The 17,156-nt window shown below is 40.8% G+C and overlaps 1 protein-coding gene across 3 annotated transcripts in view; it reads right to left on the bottom strand.

Moving 5' to 3' along the window:
* PID1 (phosphotyrosine interaction domain containing 1) overlaps positions 1–17,156 on the bottom strand; it is an 89,339-nt gene that overhangs the window by 11,463 nt on the left and 60,720 nt on the right. The window contains exon 1 of one of the 3 annotated variants that reach the window (XM_042042328.1): positions 6,710–6,826. The exons of the other annotated variants lie outside the window; for them this stretch is intronic. Coding sequence (XP_041898262.1) covers positions 6,710–6,811 — 102 coding nt within the window. The 5' untranslated portion in view covers positions 6,812–6,826. Of the gene's footprint in view, positions 1–6,709; positions 6,827–17,156 lie in introns of those variants that run through there. 3 annotated transcript variants of the gene reach the window in all.

The following is a 17,156-nucleotide window of genomic DNA, read 5'->3' on the forward strand; positions in this document are numbered from 1 at the left end:
TGGGCTCCTCACAGCTGTTGTCTCATAGTAGAGAGAAGGAGCCCTGGACACAGAGGAGAGCAGACTGTTCACTTTTACTTTGTTCCCCTCCCTTTCCAACCCACGGAAAATTCACATTGGCACCAGTCCTACAAAAACTTTGATTGTACCTCATGGAGCATGCAAAGAGGGAGTACAGGAACAGTTACGTACTTCAGCCACCTTTTCCACTGAGGCACGTGCATTTTACATCCTCTCCAAGACTTTGGACACTGAAGTACTCCCAGAAAACCATGCAGAATGCCATGTTTTTCACTATATTTTATGGGTAAGAGATCTGTCTTCAAGGGTCCCTTCTTTGTGCATTCCCCAGGAGATCCTTGTGTTTCCCCTTTAGTTCTTCCTTTCAAAAGAAGATGCCAAGTAATAAAATTGAACAAAACCTGTTACTAAGACATTCAATTCTGGAGACCAAAAATCTCGACTGCACTTGCTTCCTGGCACAACTTGACAACACCTGAAATTAAGACCAAAAGGGAAGGGAGCCAGCTTTGGGAACCACTGAAGATGACTACAAATTTGGATTGTATTTCAAAGGAAGTGTCAGGCCTACATAGCAGGAAGAGCAGAAGTAATGATAATAAAATTATTTCAATTCTTCCTCCCCCAAGTGCTGTAAGACCAGTACCATTCAAAGAAAGGAAAAATTACAAAACAAACTACAGAGACTCCCAGAAATGGCAGTACTTGCTCCTTCTGCTGTCATTCACACACTGCAAATGAAACACATTCCCTGAAGAGTACAGGGGAACACAGAAATACCACCCCCATATAAATGTAATTGTGCCCACATCCCACAAAGTCTTCTATTAAAATACTCTGTCATTACTTTAACATCTCCTTCATGAATCATTATGTGAAATGAGTTCCATGAGTTAGCAAAACCCTCTGAGATTTTTCCAGCTCTCTCAAGTTTTAGCATCTCCAGGAAAAGTCCTATTTGAAGGCTGGAGAAGAAGAAATACAGTGCCTACATTGGGATGGAGCTCTTACACTACAGCAATGAAAAACAGACCTTGCATATTTCAACTTAATAAAAAGCACTAAACACATTATGAAGAAGTAAATATAGTTAAACAACACTTTTTATTGCTAAATGAGCCCTTAGATAAATATGCCTAATTTATCATTTGTTTGTGTTATCAAATTCTGGATCCAGGCCACAGCAACACAGGCTCTACACAGACAAAAAAGAATTTCAATCTCATTGACTCTAAGGTTTATGATACTGTATTACAATTAAACCAGAAATTTCCCACTCAATAATGCAACAGTATGTTGCTAAATCTTTAGTTTAGCAGACTAAACAAAAGGCTTTAAAGGAATAAATATGTCCCAAAGAGTAAAATGATGGAAGACAATAGTGCCATACAGTTTTTAATTTATTTCCAAAGCCATGATTCACAGTGCCTCCAAGGTCCCGTTTTCACAATGGATTTAGTACATTGCATCTAAATGGATTTAGTCACTTTCCATTTAGATAATGTTTTTCCAACCAGCACACAAGGACCTGAAAGCGATCCTTAGTCCCTGTGAGTGAACTGGGCACTCATCAGGCTCTCTGGGCTCCAGAGATCCTCATCTCTTGAGAATTTCTCTCAGCATCAGGAGGTTTTTTACAGTGTCACAGAGGGAGCCTCCTTCCTTTTCTGGTTAATTTAATCACAGTACCACCCTAGCACCTCTCCCAGAAAAGTTGCATTGCCTCCAACCCATTCTCTTGGCTGGATTTCACCTCTACAATGACAAGCCTACAAAGCAGCCAGAAATACAACCCTTAACCACCTGAAGCAAAAACTGAGACATGGAGATTTCTATAGTGCTAATTTCAGCCAAGATGAAAGGAAAGACTAAACCTAGGATGGGAGAGCCTGGAAAGCAGCACTCCAAAGTGGAGGACTGTCTGGAGGAAAGAAAGGGATGGGGGCAAAGGTCCTCTTCTCTGGGGACAGCTCTACTTATCGCTGCTGCAATTTATGTCATCTATTACAGCACCTTGCCCCCAGCACCGCTCAGACAGCTGCAGGTCAGACTGATCACTATTCACACCAGTTGTACGGCAAGCTCCTAGGAGCTCCCTTCATACCCACAGTTCATCTCTCTGTATTGCTGAGGTCATGGCTTTTACAAAGGGCAGAAAATTCATTTTCATAGTTTTTACCGGCTCTGAAATTAACTTTGCAAAGATAAAATCTATAGTGAATAGCCCTGCTATTGATTGGTTTGATAAAGGACAAACTGGTGCAAATTTTAGAGATCTAAGGAAAAAAGAAAGTACTTATGAAAATAAAGAAATCCTTCACTGTTTTTCTTCACATTTACCATCTTTATGAAATAATGAATACCAGCAGTTAAAAATACCATAATCCTATTTTCTACCTTCCAGTTTGCAGTCCAGCAGTCCCTGGGATTACATGGCCAAGCTGTAGGGAGCAGAGAGCCCACCAGGGGCTTTGCCACTGACACTCAAGACACCTTTACCCCAGCTGCTGCTTGGCCTAACCGGGGACAGAGGACCAGTTCTGGATAAAGCAACACTGACTCTGAAATGGCTCTTCAGCATGACAACAGAATACAGCTTCCTAACGAAATGAACCTTACAGGATGCCTATGACATTCTCTTGAAGCAAAAGGCATCATATGAAGCACAGGCCATTCTGTAGCAAAATTAATTCAAGGAGGTCTCACCACCCAAAAATAAACATATTGTTAACTATGACTGCAATATACAGATGGTAAAAAATCTGAGAACTCGGATGATTGTTTTCTATATAAACAATTACTCTAACATTTTCCATTAACAAGGTATTTCACACTCTGTAACAAGCAAAAACTCAGTCTCATTTATCATCATCCTAGAATTACAGTTTTCCATATAGTTATTAAAATTATTTAATAGAATAAGCAGATAAGAGCTTAATAGTTCTTGATCACATTGAACTAAGAGTCCAACTAGTGAGTAATACTTTCTCCAGCACTTTCCAGGATCAGACAAAAAGGAAGAATAAAGAAGAAGAATAAAGAAGCAATGTCTGAACTGACAAAGCAATGGCCAAGACAGAAATAAACTGCTCACAGGGGAAGGTTTCTCTTCCCCAGAGAGCAGGAACCAAATATTTCCAGGCATTTCAAGAAAGCCCATGGGTTTTGAGTGCTCTCCCCCTTTGCTTTGAGATATTGACAGAGAGATTTTTGAAAGAGCCCAGACAGCAACACGTGTCAAGCATTTTAAGAAAAGCTGACCGTTCTTTCAGTATCTAAAATTGCAGGCAAGAGAGATTGGTGTGTGCATTAACAAATAAAGAATTATTCATCCTTTAAAATTATGTAGCTTTCCCCACGTAGGCCAAAGCAAGCAGAAGCAAAGTGCTCCTGTTCCCAGGGAGCCTGATACAGCACCGGTATGAGACGTGGCTGTACTTTTACTCAAGGATTAGAGCCTTTGCTAAGCCTCTTCTAACACTCTCATTCCCTATCAAAGCTGTTATTATTTTGGTTAAATGGTTTTAAATAGAAAATTACATATATTTTAGGTTAGTTATGCATAATGCTTAAATATGACACCACAATACAAAGCAAACAGCATTTTGGGTAAGAAAGAATTTAATTTATGCTGAAAATACAGGTATTTACAGTACAAGCACATACTATATTATTTGTTTCCTATTATCTGCCTCTAGCCTTCCACTCTTTCCCTCTGCTGCCTCCTCATCAAAACAGATTGGTATCCCTTGTTGGGCCGAAACCAAGCAGAAGAGTCTTTAATTACAGTGCCAACCCACAAACAGCATTAAAGTTCAAGCCATGTATGCAAAAATCAAATCTGAACAGACCAACCTAACTATTCCTGAGAGGGAATATTATTTACAAGAAAGCATACTGCATCTACAACAATTTCCTGGGGGGAAAAATAATCAACAACAACAACAAAAAAACCCCCAAACCTCGCACTCCAGGCAAGGGCAGCCAGCACATGATGTTTCTTTGGAGGATCTTGTTTACCTTTTCTTTTCCAAGGAGAAAAAGCTGAAGTAAAGGTTAGTCCCCTCCTGAAAAATCAAGTACTGTGGCAGACAATATAGATTATAACTTTTCTTCATGTTTTGTCATTACCACACAAGGTCACACATTAATTTTTTAAAAAGTACATAGAACACAACTGCCTCTCCCCTTCTCACAAAAGCACCAGAGAGACTATAAAAATCTCCACATTTAAACCAACTACAGAAAAAACAAGGCAGCCCCTCCCATGGCAGCATGATCATGCAATATGCACTGGTGAACTGCAGCACAGCCCTTCTGGGGACAAACTCGTAACACCCAGAAACGCCATTAATGCATCATATCGTAATGCCTGTTACAGCCTTAGGTTCCTGAGGTCCCAAATTGTTCAGCAGCGCAAACACACAGCTTCCTATCTGCATGCTTAAAGTGACGCTGTGCTATTCTAACAGGCTATGACAGACATATATATATGTACTACAAAATAACTCTATTGAATTATTTGTAACACTTTTCTTCTTAAGCATTTAGCAAGCTGTATCATTAAAATATAACCAGCAGCTGCTTACATGTCCCTATATATGCCAAATTCAGAGTTTAAAAGAGGAGGTGATGAACAGCATTACTGAGGGAAACTGAAAGGGCAATTTATGAGGGAGCAGTGCAATTAGCAGAAACAGAAATTGGCCTCCAGCAGCCATGCTCAGAGTGCAACTCCTGCAAAGAGAGAGACAGCTTTCAATGATTGCAGCCCTTGGGACACTGCCTCGTTCCCAGCACAGTGTCATTAGAGAGGTGTCTCCCAGCATGGCAGGGGACAGTGGGAGCAGTGGCCTTGCACCACCTACACGCCCAGACTCTTGGCTACATAAACAGCCAAGAATAAGCAAATACAGAGGACAGGCATATACAAAGCAAGGTAATTTCACTACTTTCTTGCATCTACTTTTTTCCTGCCTGCCATTTCCTCTGCTTCCTTCCTTTGCTCCCAGAAAAGTGCAATCCTGGCAACGGACAAGTGCCCCCCCGCCCCAGCACTGCCTGCACTGGCCAGAAAATGGAAGTAGGTGTGAGCAGCACCTGCTTGGGATAGAGCCCACGGAGAGTGTGGAACCTATGGAAACTGCAGCAAGTGGGAACTTTATCTAGGGAAGACTGGAAATGTGTGGAACAGAGACAGAGCCATGACATGACCTGGAGAAAGCTCTTGAGGGTTATGCAGCTGTTTCGAGGGTAAACTGCAAATGAGAGCACACCCGACACAGGCAAGTTCATAGATGTACATGGCTTATGAATAAAGATACTCCTGTGCTCCTTACAGTCACTCAAATGTAGTTCATGTGATCATAAACCAATGACTAGAACAAGCACTGTAAGGTTTACCCAGACATTTTTAATTTAAGATACTGGGATGAAATTTTAGAAGGTGACCAGAAGAAATTCCATGGAGTGGTCCAAAAAGTGCATCTCAAGGGTGGGTCATACAGTAGAGGATACCAGCCAGAAAGCCTAATAAAAACAGAGAAGCTGTGAGATCCCAGCAGAACTGCCACCTGTGCTCTCTTGGAGGTGGTCCAAGAGGATGACGGCATGGTACCACAGGCCAAAGCAAAATCTACTCTCCATTATATCAGGCTGTTGCCCTTTGGAAAAATACATAACCAGCACAGCTAGGTTTAGCTAAAGGGAGCTTAAGAGAAGGCAAAAACCACTTTGGCTACTACTTATAGATTGGGTTTGGACTTGTATTAAGAACTGTCTGGAAGAGATCAGGAAACCAAACATTGCTCTTTGAGGTAGAGTCCAAACTGCTCTGGAGTTTCTTGTTAAAAGGAAAATGTTCTTTTCCTTTCATGCTTTAGGCAAAGGAGACATAAACATCCTTCACACTTTCCAGCTAACACTTAAAACTCTTACACAACACAACGTCAGGTATAACCAAAATCTAACTAAATCAAGAATGCAATGGCAAAAGCGGGCTTCAATCTCGCTTGCATTTTTCTCCAATTCCAGCAACTAAGCTGCCACTTTCAGGCACCTACTTTTTTTTTTGAAAGGAAAATTAAGTAAATACATGCTGTAAAAGAACAGAAGAGAACTCTGTATCCAAGAGTGTCCAGCAAGTGTGGAAAAGGAGATAAAGCTCTGGACTTTGCCAAATGGCACAATCATCTAAGGCCTGGAAAAATTCTGAAAGAATCAACAAAACACTATCACAAATCCTTCCACATAAATGGCTAAAGACACACAGAGCAGTTTTCATAACACTCAAAGACCTTAACGTAGGTACATGTACAATCATTCTCCTTTACCACCACGTAACCTGATAAGGAACGCAAACTCTTGTAATCACAGTTTCTTCTACTTACATATGCACGTCTCAGCAGATGATTCTCAGATGAACAAAGCCCTAATCACTCCTGAAGGGCATTATCACATGCACAGCACTGCCAAAACACCAAACACCTTGTATTCTGAAATCATACTGAATTCCTGGTTGAAAGGAGCTATAGCTCTTTTCTCTAACAGATACCAGCTTGAAGTTACTAAGAAAATAGTGGAGTTTGTGGTGGGGTTTTTTAACTAAAAAAGATAGACTGGTGTTCAACTCTTTAACAGCAAAGCAACAGAGAACAGGACCTCAGCAAGGTTATGGAGCAGAACTGACCTTGGGGCTCCCAGTGCTCCATGTCAGCTCAGGTGAATTTCCTGGAAACTTAGGCAGCAGAGCACAGCAGTGGTCTTCCCTGCTCCCTTTGAGTGACTTCATGCAAAACAGCTACAGCTTAAAGGAGAACGGAATTTTGACACCCTTGAACAAGAGAAGGCATAAAAGCTGATCAGAAGAAAACCAAGGGCAGAGCTGGGGGCCCTGGTAACTTTCATGAGGTAAAACACACATTCCTGACAGTAAATGACATGGAGGGAAACAAAAACTCTTCTCAGCAACCTTTCCAAAAGCTTTGGGTCCTATGATACGGTCTTGTTTGATCTACCATAACCCAGATAAGCCAACCAGTAAAATGACTTGAAGCAACTGCAAAGGCTGGGCTCTGGTTCATTACCCAAATACTAAGTAATTATAGGAACATGCATCTTTACATGTATTGAGGTATTTCATCCTGCCCCAAGTTATTCCTAGGCACTGCCTAAGAGGAAGGTTGTTTTGAGTTTGACCCACTCTGCACTTGGTCACCAGCATTTGTGATGTGGAAGGAACAAACACAATTTTAACCTCTGGCACAGAGCACAGGAAGCAGAAATATAGTGGCCAGCACAGTCTCCTGTGCACTGATGTCTGTCATTTGAAGCAATCCCTGGTTTTAAATGATGAAGCCCTTTAGATGTTTACTCCCTTCCCCCCATCTTCAGCAGCACAGTCCATGGTCACTCACATTAAAGGACTCTGACTGAAACGGAAATCTGGAAAGCTCACAGAGACCTGACAAAAAAGTAAAAAAGGCTTTATGAATTGTGTTTTCAGTGAGGAAATCTGTACGTAGAACTAGATGCCTGATATACCAGGTTTATGCACAGTGCAGTATATACAAGATCACATAGGGAAATGTGGGGGTACTACTACAGCATGTCCTGTAAGAGATGAAAGCAAAGTTGTGGTGCCACAGAGTGAGTAAGAATCAGAAACCAAGATAAATACTCTGCTTGTCCCTAATGTGGCTCAGGCACTATTGTAATAGCTGTAATTGGACCAAAATTGAATGGGATCAAAATTTATTCTGCTGGCTCATAAAGTCTTCCAACATGATCAAGCCCATTGGAAAGGAAAGCTCATGGTCACAAGGAGATGACACACTTGTTTGGGCAAGCTAGATTAGTGAATTAAGTTCAGAGAAGTTACTGTGCAAGGCATGTGTGATATCTAGGGCGACAGATGAGGCAAAAAAAGAGAAAAAGACATTGTATACTAAGACAGCAAACAACAATATCTGGAAATCCCAAGAAGTCAGAGAAAAGTGCCTACTGTCACCAGAGCACTGGCACTGCTATGGTGTGAATGTGACCTTCCCAGTTCCCAGTCACACCCCAGAGAACATTCCAACTACCATGGCACGGCCAGTCAGGGAGGAAGGCATGGGTCAGTAAGCACTACCCCAGGAAGAGACGGCAGCAGGGAGCCCAACCCCACACACAGCCCCCCACCCCCTTGCACCCCATTCTGCTGCCAGCTTCACCCAAACTAGACTGGAGTCAGAGTGTCCCCACAGCCACCCTGTGGTGGTGCTCACCCAGCCAGAAGGAGATGGGGTTCACACACAGCTGTCCCATTTTTCAGCACCAGCTGGCTGAACTCCTCAGTCACCAGGACATGGCATGGAGCAGCACCTGCTCCTTCAGAGGTGATTATGGCATCTGACCACCTCTTCCAGATCATGGGCAGAGAATCAGACCTTCGTTTGTTTGTTTTTTAAGCAGATCCAGAGTGATCAAAGTTTGTAATAGCTCAGCATTTTATAACCAACCTATGCTAAATGCTAAAATGTGAATGTATGTTTCTCTGTGTGACTGTCAGAAACTAGCAATGAAAACTCAAAGTAGTGAAGGAATCTACCAAGTTATATGGATAGAGTCTTAAAGCTTCTAAAATGTTTGGCTTAACTTCCTGAATGCCTTTTTCAACCCCTAACTCATCACTGGAAGTCAGGTTCTAGAACAGAAACTCAAGAGAAATTGGTCATACATTTTCCCCGACAGTCCATTGCTACTTAAAAGGAAAATAAAGTGTTTTCTTCATTTGTTAAGATAAAAATGAAGACTGGTTTCCCATCTCAAGCCTTTAGAGGATAGATTATTTGTGCTGCATTGCTGTTAAACCTGTCTTGTAATTCCACTACCAAGAAAAAGGAACATCACACTTACAAAATTATTGCAATTATCAGCCATTAAGGATGCAGATTATAATGTAGTACAAATCCCTCATACAATGTTATAATTTCAGCTGATGTTTAATTTTCTCTCTATTAAGTAACAGCCTAGAAATTAATGGCCTTCTTTGCCACTTGAGTACAAACCAGAAAGCATATGAAGATTTTGTTCATGAGGTCTTTGCATAGTAATCCCTGGAGTATTTAATGTCACCCCATGGGTATCCATATACAGACACAGTCATGTGCAAGGTGAACTTACATAACTTAAAAAGAATCAAAGATTCCTGAAAATATCAAGTCAACAGAAACTAAAATTGACATTTGCAGGCAAAAAAAAAAAAGTAAGAAAGCTGAAACTCTGAAATTTCTGTCCTGGTCTGACATGCCCTCCCATCACAGGAAGCTGACATTTAAAAGACTGTTTAGAGAAAGCTGGATGATGTCTGTGCCCAATGCCAATCTGTAGCCACACAATGTCACTGAAGCCACAGTCATTTATCCCTCCTGGGGCTGTGTGATCACTACCAGACACTGTGAAACAAGGAAACAATCAGCAGTGCATGGGACCAACTTTTCCCACTTTTTCAAACACAGTCGTTAAACTTAACAATGCTCTGTGACATGCACAGCTCCAGAGGGAATCATAACTCTTTCTTAGCTGCAGAGATATCTCATCTTCATTAGGAACTAGAGCTCTATCAAGTGCATTTATTCAGAAATATTGCTCAAGTTCCAACCGCTGCCTTCACAGTCACATATGCAAAACAGTAGGCTGGAATTACCCATTAATCTCACAAAAGATAATTAGGTTGATGTCACGTAGTTTGAATAGTAATTATAACATGAACTAGAAACTGTTCACAGTAATAAAAATTGTTATAAACAGTTCTGGATCCACAGAGTATGATGAATGACTTGGTATGACATTGAATAATGTTTTAAATATTGTATTGTTTAAATTCCAGTACAAAGCACCATATTCAAATTTCAGGTGACTCAAATGTGATTCACATCAAGGTTTGCTTGACCTATAATATCTTAATTTAGAAATATGGGTACAGCCAATTTGTCTACAAATGGTTTTGCCAATAAGGTCAATGTGGTGTTTTACTTGAATTCTGCATAATTAAAAAACAAATCTTAGTCAAACTACTGGGAGGTTTTGGTCCTGTAAACACAACTCAATCTCAAAGTCTTGAAATGAATCTTGGAAGCATCACTAAAGCTGGATGAAAGAGCTACCACTTCCCAAACCAAATTAGATTATATCCAGCAATGGATGCAGCAGCTCAAACACCTGCCTTCAACACCAGCAGTCTTCATAATGGCACCTTGTGAGAACAAAAATATTCTAGCTACCCAACCAAATACTAGTTTCAATGGGTATTTTTAAACTTTAATCTGCCTTTGGCAACCCAGTATTTTTAATGATTCCCCTTACTATTTTTCGGGAGTAAAAATGATGGAAATATTTTGGTTTATTTTTCCTGATGCTTGACAGCTAATCAAATTTGATATTTATATTGTACTGGGATAATGAAATGTCAAGATGGATATTATAACAACATTTCTGAAGACAGTAATTTAACCTTCAGCAATCCAATTTGATTCAATGGTGTCTACACGCTTGCAAATAATTGTATTTTAGATCCCTGAACCCTGATGGCAGAAATAAACCATTCCCCTCTTAGATTGCTGGGCCCAGAGTGCCACTCGGTGGCCAAATACAAACACTCTTCTTGTAGCAAACACCTTCCTAACACCAGTCAAGCCATGTGGTAGAGTCTTATTTTGGGATATACTGGATTTGGAAACAGTCATTCTACCTTTACTTACATGACAGCCAAACACAATAAGGAACATTTTTATTCCTCATATAAACTGGGGTCATGAAACCGTGGTGACAGTCAACACCTCCTCAGTGAGGCAGACAACCTCCAACTCTACAAGCTCAATCTTTCACCTCTCACTTCAGAAAAAAAGCAGCTGTAACAAACATGTCCCCTGTGCATGACACAGAGACAGAGACCTGCAGCTCATCCTTATGACTGGATAACTTTGAATCCTTAGCACTGGGAATCTTGTATTTATTTAATTTTTAAACCTAAACAATCGAGTTTCTTTACATAAACTAATATGCCTATTCTAAATAAAGAAGGAATCAGAAACTAGGGTGGGGCAGGCAAACAGCACTTTATAAAGCTGGGAGCACCTGTATCACTTGTACACTAGTGTACATCACAGGAGAATAAATTAGTATTTATTTATTTGCAGTATCTCATAACTCCAGGCCAATGCTGAACTTGCATCACTCTGACCTGGCCAGTTTCAAGGGCAAAGCACTTCCTCTACCATCAGAAAATCTCCACTTCCTCTTACTCAGCTGCCTCCCAGACACTGAGATGCAACAGGGATTTTTGTGTTCCCACTTGTTTTTATTACGACAGCAACAGCAGCCAGCAACAGCACTCACATTCAGCATAAACACCACACAGTCACCAGGTGGTTAAGAAAAGACGGAAAAAATTAGTTTATGCATGACCAACATCTTTAGAGAATAAGAAAAAATTCACTCCTAAATTTAAGAAGTTCCTCACAATCAGCTGAGTTAGTTGCACAGTTCCTTTTCCTGTTGGATAGTACAGTATATAGGAATTGAGAGCAGAAGTGAATAACTTGCATGAAGAACCTTAACTAGAGAAATGAGATTTCATTATATCAAAAAATATCAAACATCCTTTATTATTAATACTTTTACTGTAAGCTTTCCAAATTGCTAGCCAACTTCCCAGAACATTTTTTTTTACCTCTTTTTTTCTCTAAAGGGTAAATGGCTCATAGTACATCTAAGAAGTTTAATCAGAGTCCACTTCTACATTTCTATCTGAATAAATCCCAGTTAGATCAAATTAGTATTCAGTGTTCTTCAATAACCCATTCACAGTGGTTTAAAGAGAGGAAAAATACTATCTGGTTATAACTTGATATCAGACCAGAAACGAGTGTCAAATATAACACAAGGCAGGAAAAGACAATGCATTCTTAATTCAACAAGACGTTAACTCATCCTGCATCAATCCACACCACTGGGCAAGGCTCCTGCTGGGACATGACTCATATGTGGGCATCAGTCTATAGGAACAAGAAACTGCCTGTAAAGCCAAAAGTTGCTGCATGGGAGACTTGTACCCATGTGGGAAAACCCCAGAGGCTCAGAGCCTGCTGGAAGGTGTGTTTACACTGCTCACTTCAGCAGAGCCTGATGGTGGAAATATTCACAGGGATACAAAGTAAGGTCACTAGAACTGTGCCTGTACTGTGGCAATAAAAAACGTCTTTCTTTCAAAAGAGAAAAAAAGAAAACTAACAAGGTGAAGTCATCACAAAAAAATAAAGAAAAACCCTACATGATTTCTGTATGAGATCTGTGAGCTCACTGTTCCCTATGATTTCATCACAAGAGGTGCCATGAGAAGCAGCTCTGGCATGCAGAAGGTTCTTCGTAGCATCATTTTCTTAAACAAGAAGGTGACAAACAAACAGTGACAGTGTGCTGAAACCACATCAACCTTACACAGAGGAGGTGCTAGCAGGGTCCTAAAGGATGCCAACCTTTCCAGCGAATCAGCTACAAAGCCATCATCTGGTTTTGCCCTCAAAGTTATCAAAACCAGTATATTCCAAATACCTTTAAAACCCTGTGTTCTAATAAAAAATGTGGTCCAACTAGTGAACATCTGCAGTCAGATGCATTCTGTGTTATTCAGCACTTGAAAATGAAAAAAAGGGATAGGATTTGTTGAGAGCAGGTCAGCTACATACCTGAGATATGAACTACACACCTGAGATACATGCCACGACCACATTTCAGGGAGGCTGACGTCCAACCTTTTAAAACTGGAGGAGGCCAGTGGTGGGCTGGGACAATCCCACAGAGCTCCCTGCCATGGGAACAAAAAGCTGTGCCGAACTGGTCAAGAGCTCGATGAGGAGCACCAAGCTGATCTCACCCGCTCCTCATGGTTTTCCTACGACTTCCGTGAAGTGCTTAAGCACAGGAACCTACCACACGCTCTCTTGTATAACAGAAAACATTGACTATTGTGAATGATTATAAACAGAAGGCTCTTGAAAGGGCTTTACTCTCCAACAGAACCCCTTAAATATTTACATTCTGAGGGCTGATGTGCAGTAAGGACTGTTCACTGCTGAGGCAGCTGAGAGCTTGCCCACAGCATGTGGCTGTGCCACATCTATCACAGCAGCAGCTCAGCTTGGGAAAACAGGATGCCACAGTCAAGGTGATGCCTAATCTGCCCCTCAAGTTCATTTGCAAATTAGCCACCTATATTCTTCCCTCCCAGGACACAGATCAGTCATCATCTCAAATGTCTCTGAACAGCCCCTGCAGAGATTGGATGCAACTCTGCTCTCCAAACCACAGCCTTCTGGAAGCAGCAGAAATAATTCACTGAAACAGATCTTAAGCAGGGTTTTGCTTGTTTTTTTTTTTTCCTCTAGGAACTAAAGGTAGCAGTCAAAAGAAGCTACTAATACAGCCCTTACACTCCTCCCAAATGCAACTCATATCTTGGTAAGCAGGAAACCTGAGACAAATGAAATGAAAATACAGAAGGAATAAAATAGGGACATTTGAGTCACACCTATGACATGACCAAAGCTTTTACTAATTGCAAAACTGTGATATGTCCATTCACCAGCCCATTTTTCAGCTTTTCATTTAGATAGAGAGGCAGACATTTAGCATAAGCAAACAAAAATCCTGAAAATTCACAATAGGTGATTCCTATTCTGAGATAGCTCTAGTTTATCACTTTTTTTTCTTTATTGCTATTTAATGACTCATATCATGCAACTCTTTCCTCATTCCTAATGTCTGCTGCTGAAGTCTCCTCTAGAAAGATAATACTTGAATGCCTGAGGGAAAGTCAGAGAGAAAGATAACTGCAAAAAAAATCACGGCAGTCATCATTTCCTAAGTCTACACTGAAACAGATAACGCTTCCATTGCCAAGATTAGTTCATACAGTAAAATATATGGAGAGATGAACAGATCTCTTTACATGGGATGATAGGATGAATCTTTCCATCAGATATATATATGCAGACATATATGAAATAGCTTCTTCGAAATCAGCCGAGTTACTTTTGATTCACAGCCAGAAATCTAAGGTCTGAAATTAGTTTGCTGTGTGACTTGGTAGCTGGAAAATCCAACTGATTGTCATAGAGAAGATGCATCTTCCTTTGGGATAAAGCCAAGAACTGTAAGCAGAAAAACATAAACCAGATGTTATCATAGCATACAGACCCATTAGTTACTAACTAATTTCATGCACAATAACCTGCTAAACTAAAGCTGTAACTGCCACAAATGGTGCTATCCCTATTTCCTCATTACAGGTGATTTGATTCACCTTGGCTAAATATGAACCATACTGTAATTATTGAACAAAGTCATTAAACCCAGATCTTCACTTCCATACATTCCCTAAAGAATGCATGGCAGTCCTAAATATTTTGATATGGGTTGTTTTCTATCATAGCAATGAATATATAGTCGCCACCTACTCTAAAATGTTAAGTAATAAGTCTGTTTCCACAAGTGTATATTATCTCATTGCTAGCCAACATCCCTGACAGCACAGGAGAGTGAAGGTGTTTGATACAGCACATAATGGGAAATCAGAGATCTATCCTGTGAAAATCAATAAACCCCACACTATTTCACAACTAGGCTTGCAGAGATTCCACAAGGATTTCCCTGGAGAATCATGGCTAAGAAAACTGAGGATAGTGTAAAACCAATTCTAGAGTATTTTCCAAGTGGGCAGATGACTTAATTTAGACTGTAACATTGCTATGACTTAGTAAAACATACACTGAAGTTAAGTGAAAATAGAAAGTCTTTTTTTAATGAGCCTGCAACAGCTCTGCACAGCTTTTGACACCCAGCCATGAACACTGCTATGACCAGGTAACATCCTCCCCTCGTGCCCCCAGCCCTGCACCAGGTGCCTCAGTGCTGTCCCGCTACATGTGCTCTGCAGCAGCACAGCAGAGCACAGCATCCACCTGCACTGGCTGCACAGCCATGAATCTGGCTGCAAGGCACTCACTAGTGGATCACAGTGGGGACACATCCTCTATCCTCTAACCCTGTGCCAGAGGGAGAGGGGCATTTCCCAGATAGCAACCTGCAGGAAAACTGGAAAGAGAGCTGCCTACCAGCAATTGCATACTGAAAGAAACTGCAGAAAGTAGAAAATATTTTCCATGTTTTCTATTCTCATGAGACTGAGAAGTCACACACAAAAACCTCTGGCTCCTACTGAGAGAAACTAACTGTGCTCAGTAGATAATGCCTTTAGAAAGAATTATGGGGAAATAGGAATACATTCTGCCATGGGCTGTGGCTGCAGCAGTTCATATTGAGGCTTGATGAACTGCCATAGGAAATGCATTGCAGAGGTGAGCCCCAGGCTTCCCCCCTCTTCTTGCTGGGACGAGTCAGCATGCAAAGACCACAGACCACATGCACTGCATTCCTGATGTTCTGCTCACAACCTACTTCCTATGCAGTATGGAAGGCAGCACAGAAATCTGCTAGGATCAAGAGTTTTCCTACAGTCTACTACCCGACATTCTAAAATCCAGCTTGGTTTGACTGTAGGTACCTACTTCCCCGCCGCCTGCTGTGACTTCCTATCCAGAGCAGTGACTGCCTAGATATAGACAGAGAAGAAAGTGTATCCCTCCCTCCTCCAAGCACCAGCTGATGCTGTTTGTCCTAAGCAGCCAACCCAAGCTCTACCCATGCAAAGCCTCCAACAGCATAATTAAAGGATTCCTCAGCTAAGCAGGGAGGCAATTTATCCTTGCCATTATCAGAATGCCTCATAAATCTTCCAAGCACCCTTCAAACAGCACTGGATTTGCGCTGACAGAAAGAGCAATTGATTCCACGCTGACAAAGGTGGAAAATTCAGACGTTAGACTATGGTTAATACAGCAGAGACAGGGTGCCCTCAGGAATATCCATGGTCCTCTCTAGCACCAGGGACAAAACCATCAATGATTCCAAGCTAAGCTGCTGGGGATGAGCTCCTTGAAGTGCAGGTCTTTCATCACGGATGCCTATTTGATAACTGCCAGCCCCTAAGGTAAATAATGGATTTCCATTTCAATTGATAAGCATAATTTACTGTGCATCAAAAGGACCTCTGTCAGTAGAAGGGATTAGAAAACCAGGAGGTGCCTCAAGAAGGCCTTGAAGCTTTCCCCTGATGAATTTGTTCTCCCAAATCTCAATCTCTTCTCATTTCCATCTCCATAAACAACATTCTTTTGTCCACCAAGTTCTGCAAATTCAAGTAACCAGTAGCAACTCTCCTTAGGTGGGGGAACCCTGGTTCAGGGTTAAATAGTGTTTTGCCAGTTTTGTAATGTCATTAAAAACCAAGGAAAACATTTGTGTTTGTGGTGACTTTGATGGGAAATGCATTTAAATGAAGTCATTTAGGCTGAGCTTGGGGCAAAATTAAAAATCCCACATGGGACACAACTGCATAGGAAAGCAAATTCACTGAGCTTTGCAGAAATCATTATAGAGATCCAAGCAGAAAAAACATTGTTAACTTACTGTAAGAATGGCTAAATTACAAAGACAACACTGAAACATTATAGTGAAAACACGTAATCATGAAAGAATTTAGGATTTTTCCTTGAGGCCGCTGCAGCCCAGGCCCCCAAGTGGGTCTCTGCAAAGAATTTCTATTGTCTTCAGCAGGATACTTCTGTATGGAAGAATCACTAACCAGAAGATTATTTCATGCCATTGACACAGGTTTAAAATGTTTATATTTACATAGAGACATATATACAAATACACATACCTCTTAAAAAAATCTTTAAAATCAGGCATTATAACAAATTTTCTCAATCATAAGAACTGGAAAGGGTTCCCTGAATTGTTATCAAAAAGAGAAATTAATTTTCTAGAAATACAAAGTAAGTAAATAATGTTTTTAAATTACTTCAAGACTTCTTCCAGAATTCAGCTCATCTGTTAAATACTCCTACTTCCACTACTTTTCTTTCTTCTAAATCTTTTGAAAGAAAGATAGCCTACCTCCTTTCTAACCCAGTGAGCCAGAAAACCATCTGTGGTGTATGTGGCAACACCTATCCTGATATCAGAAACCCTAT

The sequence above is a fragment of the Corvus kubaryi genome, unplaced genomic scaffold (genome assembly GCF_017639235.1).
Source record: "Corvus kubaryi isolate FWS band 111438036 unplaced genomic scaffold, C.kubaryi_AGA036_p1.0 37397, whole genome shotgun sequence".
NCBI classification, from domain to species: Eukaryota; Metazoa; Chordata; class Aves; order Passeriformes; family Corvidae; genus Corvus; species Corvus kubaryi.